General features: G+C 51.2%; 1 protein-coding gene across 1 annotated transcript in view; it reads right to left on the reverse strand.

Moving 5' to 3' along the window:
• LOC138775291 (uncharacterized) overlaps positions 1–6764 on the reverse strand; it is a gene marked incomplete at its 3' end in the record, with an annotated part of 31841 nt that extends 25077 nt beyond the window's left edge. Inside the window, exons 1-2 of the mRNA XM_069955890.1 lie at positions 6702–6764; positions 1462–1534 (exon numbers count right to left, since the gene is read on the reverse strand). Of these exons, the coding sequence (XP_069811991.1) occupies positions 1462–1528 (67 nt within the window). The remainder of the gene's footprint in view (positions 1–1461; positions 1535–6701) is intronic.
• Positions 6765–10551: the final 3787 nt, after the last annotated feature.

Consider the following 10551-nt stretch of genomic DNA (forward strand, 5'->3'; position numbering starts at 1 on the left):
CATGCCCTGTACTGAGGAGACGTCCATCCTCTGCGCACAGCGGGATCCGGGCCCCCAGCCCTGTACTGAGGAGACGTCCATCCTCTGCGCACAGCGGAATCCGGGCCCCCAGCCCTGTACTGAGGACACGTCCATCCTCTGTGCACAGCGGGATCCGGGCCCCCAGCCCTGTACTGAGGAGACGTCCATCCTCTGCGCACAGCTGGATCCGGGCCCCCAGCCCTGTACTGAGGAGATGTCCATCCTCTGTGCACAGCGGGATCCGGGCCCCCAGCCCTGTACTGAGGAGACGCCCATCCTCTGTGCACAGTGGGATCCGGGCCCCCAGCCCTGTACTGAGGAGACGTCCATCCTCTGCGCACAGCGGGATCCGGGCCCCCAGCCCTGTACTGAGGAGATCACTATCCTCTGAACAGCGGGATCCGGGCCCCAGCCCTGTACTGAGGAGATGTCCATCCTCTGCGCACAGCGGGATCCGGGCCCCCAGCCCTGTACTGAGGAGACGTCCATCCTATGTGCACAGCGGGATCCGGGCCCCCAGCCCTGTACTGAGGAGATGTCCATCCTCTGTGCACAGCGGGATCCGGGCCCCCAGCCCTGTACTGAGGAGACGTCCATCCATGTGCACAGCGGGATCCGGGCCCCCAGCCCTGTACTGAGGAGACGTCCATCCTCTGCGCACAGCGGGATCCGGGCCCCCAGCCCTGTACTGAGGAGATCACTATCCTCTGAACAGCGGGATCCGGGCCCCCAGCCCTGTACTGAGGAGATGTCCATCCTCTGCGCACAGCGGGATCCGGGCCCCCAGCCCTGTACTGAGGAGACGTCCATCCTATGTGCACAGCGGGATCCGGGCCCCCAGCCCTGTACTGAGGAGATGTCCATCCTCTGTGCACAGCGGGATCCGGGCCCCCAGCCCTGTACTGAGGAGACGTCCATCCATGTGCACAGCGGGATCCGGGCCCCCAGCCCTGTACTGAGGAGACGTCCATCCATGTGCACAGCGGGATCCGGGCCCCCAGCCCTGTACTGAGGAGACGTCCATCCTATGTGCACAGCAGGATCCGGACCCCCAGCCCTGTACTGAGGAGATCACTATCCTCTGTGAACAGCGGGATCCGGGCCCCAGCCCTGTACTGAGGAGATCACTATCCTCTGTGCACAGCGGGATCCGGGCCCCCAGCCCTGTACTGAGGAGACCACTATCCTCTGTGCACAGCTGGATCCGGGCCCCCAGCCCTGTACTGAGGAGACGTCCATCCTATGTGCACAGCGGGATCCGGGCCCCCAGCCCTGTACTGAGGAGACGTCCATCCTATGTGCACAGCAGGATCCGGGCCCCTAGCCCTGTACTGAGGAGATATCCATCCTCTGTGCACAGCGGGATCCGGGCCCCCAGCCTGTCATATATGTAACACATACATTCCCATAGGAGCACAGAATGGCTGAGCGATCGCTTACTTATTCCAATTTCCTCTTCTGTTAAATCCTCAAAATCCATCTCTTTGTCCTGAACGCTGTCGCTCATATTGTCCTGAATAAAAGAGAACAAACAAAAAGTACATAACATAAAATATATTTCATGGACACATGGACCTCACTAAAGCCCAACTAGACTTGTTTAGCCTTATTAAAGGGGCAGTCAGCTGTGCGGTGTCTGGGCTGTGACTAGTCATCTGGGCGGTGCTGGGCTGTGACTAGTCATCTGTGCGGTGTCTGGGCTGTGACTAGTCATCTGGGCGGTGCTGGGCTGTGACTAGTCATCTGTGCGGTGTCTGGGCTGTGACTAGTCATCTGGGCGGTGCTGGGCTGTGACTAGTCATCTAGGCGATATCTGGGCTGTGACTAGTCATCTAGGCGGTGTCTGGGCTGTGACTAGTCATCTGGGTGATGTCTGGGCTGTCACAGTGATGTCACAGTACAGGGATACAACACACAGTGATGTCACAGTACAGGGATAATACACACAGTGATGTCACAGTACAGGGATACAACACACAGTGATGTCACAGTACAGGGATAATACACACAGTGATGTCACAGTACGGGATAATACACACAGTGATGTCACAGTACAGGGATACAACACACAGTGATGTCACAGTACAGGGGGATACTACACAGTGATGTCACAGTACAGGGATACAACACACAGTGATGTCACAGTACAGGGATAATACACACAGTGATGTCACAGTACAGGGGGGATAATACACAGTGATGTCACAGTACAGGGATAATACACACAGTGAAGTCACAGTACAGGGGGGATAATACACACAGTGATGTCACAGTACAGGGATAATACACACAGTGATGTCACAGTACAGGGATAATACACACAGTGATGTCACAGTACAGGGGGGATAATACACAGTGATGTCACAGTACAGGGATAATACACACAGTCATGTCACAGTTCAGGGATAATACACACAGTCATGTCACAGTACAGGGGGATAATACACACAGTGATGCCACAGTACAGGGGGGATAATACACACAGTGATGTCACAGTACAGGGGGGATAATACACACAGTGATGTCACAGTACAGGGATAATACACACAGTGATGTCACAGTACAGGGGGGATAATACACAGTGATGTCACAGTACAGGGGATAATACACACAGTGGTGTCACAGTACAGGGATAAAATACACAGTGATGTCACAGTACAGGGGGGATAATACACACAGTGATGTCACAGTACAGGGGGATAATACACACAGTGATGTCACAGTACAGGGGATAATACACACAGTGGTGTCACAGTACAGGGATAATATACACAGTGATGTCACAGTACAGGGATAATACACAGTGATGTCACAGTACAGGGGGATAATACACAGTGATGTCACAGTACAGGGGGATAATACACACAGTGATGTCACAGTACAGGGGGGATAATAAACACAGTGATGTCACAGTACAGGGATAATACACACAGTGATGTCACAGTACAGGGGGGATAATACACAGTGATGTCACAGTACAGGGGATAATACACAGTGATGTCACAGTACAGGGGGGATAATACACACAGTGATGTCACAGTACAGGGGGGATAATACACAGTGATGTAACAGTACAGGGATAATACACAGTGATGTCACAGTACAGGGGGATAATACACAGTGATGTCACAGTACAGGGGGATAATACACAGTGTTGTCACAGTACAGGGATAATACACACAGTGATGTCACAGTACAGGGGGGATAATACACACAGTGATGTCACAGTACAGGGGGGATAATACACACAGTGATGTCACAGTACAGGGGGATAATACACAGTGATGTCACAGTACAGGGATAATACACACAGTGATGTCACAGTACAGGGATAATACACAGTGATGTCACAGTACAAGGGGATAATACACAGTGATGTCACAGTACAGGGATAATACACACAGTGATGTCACAGTACAGGGATAATACACAGTGATGTCACAGTACAGAGGGGATAATACACAGTGATGTCACAGTACAGGGGGGATAATACACACAGTGATGTCACAGTACAGGGGGGATAATACACAGTGATGTCACAGTACAGGGATAATACACAGTGATGTCACAGTACAGGGATAATACACAGTGATGTCACAGTACAGGGGGATAATACACAGTGATGTCACAGTACAGGGGGATAATACACAGTGTTGTCACAGTACAGGGATAATACACACAGTGATGTCACAGTACAGGGGGGATAATACACACAGTGATGTCACAGTACAGGGGGGATAATACACACAGTGATGTCACAGTACAGGGGGATAATACACAGTGATGTCACAGTACAGGGATAATACACACAGTGATGTCACAGTACAGGGATAATACACAGTGATGTCACAGTACAGGGGGGATAATACACAGTGATGTCACAGTACAGGGGGGGATAATACACACAGTGATGTCACAGTACAGGGGGGATAATACACAGTGATGTCACAGTACAGGGATAATACACAGTGATGTCACAGTACAGGGGGATAAAACACAGTGATGTCACAGTACAGGGGGATAATACACAGTGATGTCACAGTACAGGGGGATAATACACAGTGATGTCACAGTACAGGGGGATAATACACAGTGTTGTCACAGTACAGGGATAATACACACAGTGATGTCACAGTACAGGGGGATAATACACACAGTGATGTCACAGTACAGGGGGGATAATACACACAGTGATGTCACAGTACAGGGGGGAATACACACAGTGATGTCACAGTACAGGGGGATAATACACAGTGATGTCACAGTACAGGGATAATACACACAGTGATGTCACAGTACAGGGATAATACACAGTGATGTCACAGTACAGAGGGGATAATACACAGTGATGTCACAGTACAGGGGGGATAATACACACAGTGATTTCACAGTACAGGGGGGATAATACACAGTGATGTCACAGTACAGGGATAATACACAGTGATGTCACAGTACAGGGGGATAATACACAGTGTTGTCACAGTACAGGATAATAACACACAGTGATGTCACAGTACAGGGGGGATAATACACACAGTGATGTCACAGTACAGGGGGGGATAATACACACAGTGATGTCACAGTACAGGGGATAATACACAGTGATGTCACAGAACAGGGATAAAACACAGTGATGTCACAGTACAAGGGGATAATACACAGTGATGTCACAGTACAGGGATAATAAACACAGTGATGTCACAGTACAGGGATAATACACAGTGATGTCACAGTACAGAGGGGATAATACACAGTGATGTCACAGTACAGGGGGGATAATACACACAGTGATGTCACAGTACAGGGATAATACACAGTGATGTCACAGTACAGGGGGATAATACACAGTGATGTCACAGTACAGGGGGGGATAATACACAGTGATGTCACAGTACAGGGATAATACACAGTGATGTCACAGTACAGGGATAATACACAGTGATGTCACAGTACAGGGGGGATAATACACACAGTGATGTCACAGTACAGGGATAATACACACAGTGATGTCACAGTACAGGGATAATACACACAGTGATGTCACAGTACAGGGGGGATAATACACAGTGATGTCACAGTACAGGGATAATACACACAGTGATGTCACAGTACAGGGATAATACACAGTGATGTCACAGTACAGGGATAATACACAGTGATGTCACAGTACAGGGGGATAATACACAGTGATGTCACAGTACAGGGGGATAATACACAGTGTTGTCACAGTACAGGGTTAATACACACAGTGATGTCACAGTACAGGGGGGATAATACACACAGTGATGTCACAGTACAGGGGGGATAATACACACAGTGATGTCACAGTACAGGGGGATAATACACAGTGATGTCACAGTACAGGGATAATACACACAGTGATGTCGCAGTACAGGGATAATACACAGTGATGTCACAGTACAAGGGGATAATACACAGTGATGTCACAGTACAGGGATAATACACACAGTGATGTCACAGTACAGGGATAATACACACAGTGATGTCACAGTACAGGGGGGATAATACACACAGTGATGTCACAGTACAGGGGGGATAATACACAGTGATGTCACAGTACAGGGGGGATAAAACACACAGTGATTTCACAGTACAGGGGGGATAATACACAGTGATGTCACAGTACAGGGATAATACACAGTGATGTCACAGTACAGGGATAATACACAGTGATGTCACAGTACAGGGGGATAATACACAGTGTTGTCACAGTACAGGGATAATACACACAGTGATGTCACAGTACAGGGGGGATAATACACACAGTGATGTCACAGTACAGGGGGATAATACACACAGTGATGTCACAGTACAGGGGGATAATACACAGTGATGTCACAGTACAGGGATAATACACAGTGATGTCACAGTACAAGGGGATAATACACACAGTGATGTCACAGTACAGGGATAATACACAGTGATGTCACAGTACAGGGATAATACACACAGTGATGTCACAGTACAGGGATAATACACAGTGATGTCACAGTACAGGGATAATACACAGTGATGTCACAGTACAGAGGGATAATACACAGTGATGTCACAGTACAGGGGGATAATACACACAGTGATGTCACAGTACAGGGATAATACACAGTGATGTCACAGTACAGGGGGGATAATACACACAGTGATGTCACAGTACAGGGGGATAATACACAGTGATGTCACAGTACAGGGGGGGATAATACACAGTGATGTCACAGTACAGGGATAATACACAGTGATGTCACAGTACAGGGATAATACACAGTGATGTCACAGTACAGGGGGATAATACACAGTGATGTCACAGTACAGGGGGATAATACACACAGTGATGTCACAGTACAGGGATAATACACACAGTGATGTCACAGTACAGGGATAATACACACAGTGATGTCACAGTACAGGGGGGATAATACACAGTGATGTCACAGTACAGGGGGGATAATACACAGTGATGTCACAGTACAGGGGGGATAGTGGGGTCCTCCTATGTGCCAGAGCGGTCACAGGTAATGGGATCCCCTAAAGCTCAGGTGAGACCCCAGCTGCTGCAGGACTACTACTATCAGGAGGATACGCTGCATGGTGGGAGTTGTGGTTTCCTATAGCTGGAGAGTCACTATGCCCGGTCAGTCCCCGTACACACAGAACGATTCACTTACCGCTCCACGAGGCTCCTCAAACTACTACACAAAGTTCTGAAGAAAAGTCTCAGCGCGTCTCCTAGCAACGGCGAACGCCGGAAGTCCCGGCCACTGTAGTCCTGGTAACGCCAGAGCTCGGGCGCCGATTGGCCAGGTTATACTCCGGTCGCTTAGCAACTCTGTGAGGTATTTGTATGAGCGCCAGACTGGGGTTGTTTAGCGCGTGTGGAGAGGACGGGACCGGGGGGCAGAGGGGGAAGATGGCCTCAGAGTAAGCGGAGCCGGGAATGTATGGACAGAGAGTATATATTATACAAGGTATACAGGACCGAGCACTAACCAGTTATCTCCTATCCTGCTGCTGGAGTGTCTGACTACTGGGAGCCCCCACAATCTGGAGCAAAGTGCACCCCACTGCTGGAGATTGGCCGTGTATCTGGGGGGCGGCGGGGGTCCATGCTGTCAGACCCCTGTGATCAGGTAGCTTCCCCCTCTCCTAAGGATAACATGTTAGGACAACCCCTTTAAGAGTATATTCACACTTAGCATATCTGCAGCCAGGAGGGTAGCTAGGATTCATGGGGCCCCATAGCTAAAAACTGCATGGGGCCCTATAAATCCTGTATGACCCCATCCCCGGAACCCCTCTGGCAGCACATCACCTGGAAGCCCTTCCCCAGGCCGCTGGCCTACACCCACCTATACACATACCTCTGGCAGGCCCCTTGCCGCACAGGCCTGTAGCAGTTGCGTGGTCTGCCTCCCTGGTAGTTGTCGCCGTTGTCTGCAGCCTATTCGATGCTGTGTAGATGGATATAAATTATTTGCTAAACACAGCATGAAATCTGCATTGTGAAGTCTGCAGCGATATGCTACATGTGCACTGTGCCCTATAACATGGACAGCAACTGATCCTCAGCACCACAGAAAGAGTTCTGTCCTCTGTCTTCATCCCCACTGACCACATATACGTCCCCTATGATTCAGCCACAATGACCCAATAGGTGCAACGTCCATATACAATGATCTAACTACTCTGATCAGCCGAAACAATAAAATTACAGACAGGCCATATGCACATCACATTAGAGGTAAATGTTGATATATTGGCTATAACCTATGCTGTGGTGTATATAGAGCTGAATGGACCCGAAGACATAGTCTGTGTTCACTGGGTAGTAGCTGAGGGTCTGGTTAAAGGGGAACTCCGGATAGGAAAAACTTGTTTTCTATTAAAAGTTATATAGATGTGTCTATACAATGTATTGCCGTATCTTCAGGCCTGTATTTAGAGTTCATGCTGCCCTAGGCACTTTGCATGCTGAGGCGCGGCCCCCTCCCCCTTCCCCTCGGCACTGACTGGTTACAAGCATGGTGTATACCTTGGCTTAGCTGGCGGGTCGGCACTCCAGCACCCAGTACTACTGAGCGGCACCCCCCGGCTGGCAGTAGTACTGGGTACTGGGGTGCCGCTCTGCTTGATGCCCGCTCTTCTCATCAAACAGACGTGATGGAGGAAGGAAGGAGGCCGGGGACGTCTTAGTTTGGGGACTGGTTCTGTCCAGTGTCAGACTGGGGGACCTGGAGCCACCAATATACAACCAGTGAGACACGACATGCTGACCCGCTCCTCTCCTGGATTCATCTGTATCTGTGACAAATCCCTTGTGAACAACATTTTCAGTCGAACTAAAACTCTCAGGACCCCCTCCATTTATACAGCTCTCAGGGTATGCTGGGAGTTGTAGTCTCTGAGAGGACAACCCTATAATAAATCACTGTGTGCAGAGGCTCCTGGTGGCTGCAATCTGTGGGTGACAACCATCAGCCCTGAAGGTCCAGCAATACATCTGTCTATGCTGTACTACAACTCCCAGCATATCCTGAGGGCTGCAGACTGTCAGTACATGCTGGGATTTGTAGTGCCTGCAGCTGTTGGGTCCTATACACTGGATGCACATAGATCTGTGGGGGCTCAGTGCAGGGAAGTGACCCCAGAACATCACTAATAGGGGATAGAACAACAACATCTCCCCCTATCCCCTATTAGTGATGTTCTGGGGTCACTTCCCTGCACTGAGCCCCCACAGATCTCTGTATTCTGATCTCCCACAAAGCATCCAGTGTATGATGCACCTAGGACCCAACTACAACAGCTGCAGGCACTACAACTCCCAGCATAATCTGCAGCCCTCAGGATATGCTGGGAGTTGTAGTTCCCGTAGCTCTTGTAGTTGGGTCCTAGGTGCATTATACACTGGATGCTTTGTGGCATATAAGAATACATAGATCTGTGCAGGGAAGTGACCCCAGAACAGCACTAATAGGGGATAGAACAAAAACATCTCCCCCTATCCCCTATTAGTGATGTTCTGGGGTCTCATCCCTGCACTGACCCACAGATCTATGTATTCTTATATGCCACAAAGCATCCAGTGTATAGGACCAAACTACAACAGCTGCATGGACTACAACTCCCAGCATGTACTGACAGTCTGCAGCCCTCGGGATATGCTGGGAGTTGTAGTGCCCGCAGCTCTTGTAGTTGGTTCCTAGTTTAAAAGTTTGCACTAGTGTACTGTAATGACAGCAGAGCTGTGTCAGTACACTACAGCAAACAATACACTGACCCATTTAGATGACGTCTTCTCCGATTGCCGTTGCTCACTTTTCGCTTTCTTCTCCATCTGGCGCAGCATCATGAAGACTTCAGCTGGGGGTGCAGGGGGAGAAGATGGGGGCAGGGGGGAGAAGATGGGGGGCAGGGGGGAGAAGATGGGGGGCAACTGGGGTTGCAGGGAGAAGATGGGGGGCAGCTGGGGTTGCAGGGGGAGAAGATGGGGGGCAGCTGGGGTTGAAGGGGGAGAATATGGGAGGGCAAGCTGTGGTGGCAGGGGTGAGAGGATGGGGGCAGCTGGGGTTGCAGGGGGAGAAGATGGGGGGGCAGCTTGGGGTTGCAGGGGGAGAAGATGGGGGGGCAGCTAGGGTTGCAGGGGAGAAGATGGGGGGCAGCTGGGGTTGCAGGGGGAGAAGATGGGGGGGCAGCTAGGGTTGCAGGGGAGAAGATGGGGGTAGCTGGGGTTTGCAGGGGGAAAGGATGGGGGGCAGCTGGGGTTGCAGGGGGAGAGGATGGGGGCAGCTGGGGTGCAGGGGCAGAATATGGGAGGGCAGCTGTAGTGGCAGGGGGAGAAGAGGGGGGGCAGCTGGAGTGCAGGGGGAGACGATGGGGATAGCTGGAGTTGCAGGGGGAGGAACGATGGGGTTAGCTGGAGTTGCAGGGGGAGAAGATGGGGATAGCTGGGGTTGCAGGGGAGAAGATGGGGATAGCTGGGGTTGCAGGGGGAGAAGATGGGGATAGCTGGGGTTGCAGGGGGAGAAGATGGGGATAGCTGGGGTGCAGGGGGGAGAAGATGGGGATAGCTGGGGTTGCAGGGGAGAAGATGGGATAGTGGGGTTGCAGGGGGAGAGGACTGGGGATAGCTGGGGTTTGCAGGGGGAGAAGATGGGGATAGCTGGAGTTGCAGGGGGAGACGATGGGATAGCTGGAGTTGCAGGGGAGAAGATGGGGATAGTGGGTTGCAGGGGAGAGGATGGGGATAGCTGGGGTTGCAGGGGGGAAGATGGGGATAGCTGGAGTTGCAGGGGGAGACGATGGGGATAGCTGAGTTGCAGGGGGAGAGGATGGGGATAGCTGGGGTTGCAGGGGGAGAAGATGGGATAGCTGGGGTTGCAGGGGGAGAAGATGGGGGGCAGCTGGGGTTGCAGGGGGAGAGGATGGGGTAGCTGGGTTGCAGGGGGAGAGGATGGGGGCAGCTAGGGTTCAGGGAGAAGATAGGGGGTAGCTGGGGCTGCAGGGGGAGAAGATGGG

The sequence above is a fragment of the Dendropsophus ebraccatus genome, unplaced genomic scaffold (genome assembly GCF_027789765.1).
Source record: "Dendropsophus ebraccatus isolate aDenEbr1 unplaced genomic scaffold, aDenEbr1.pat pat_scaffold_1481_ctg1, whole genome shotgun sequence".
NCBI lineage: Eukaryota > Metazoa > Chordata > Amphibia > Anura > Hylidae > Dendropsophus > Dendropsophus ebraccatus.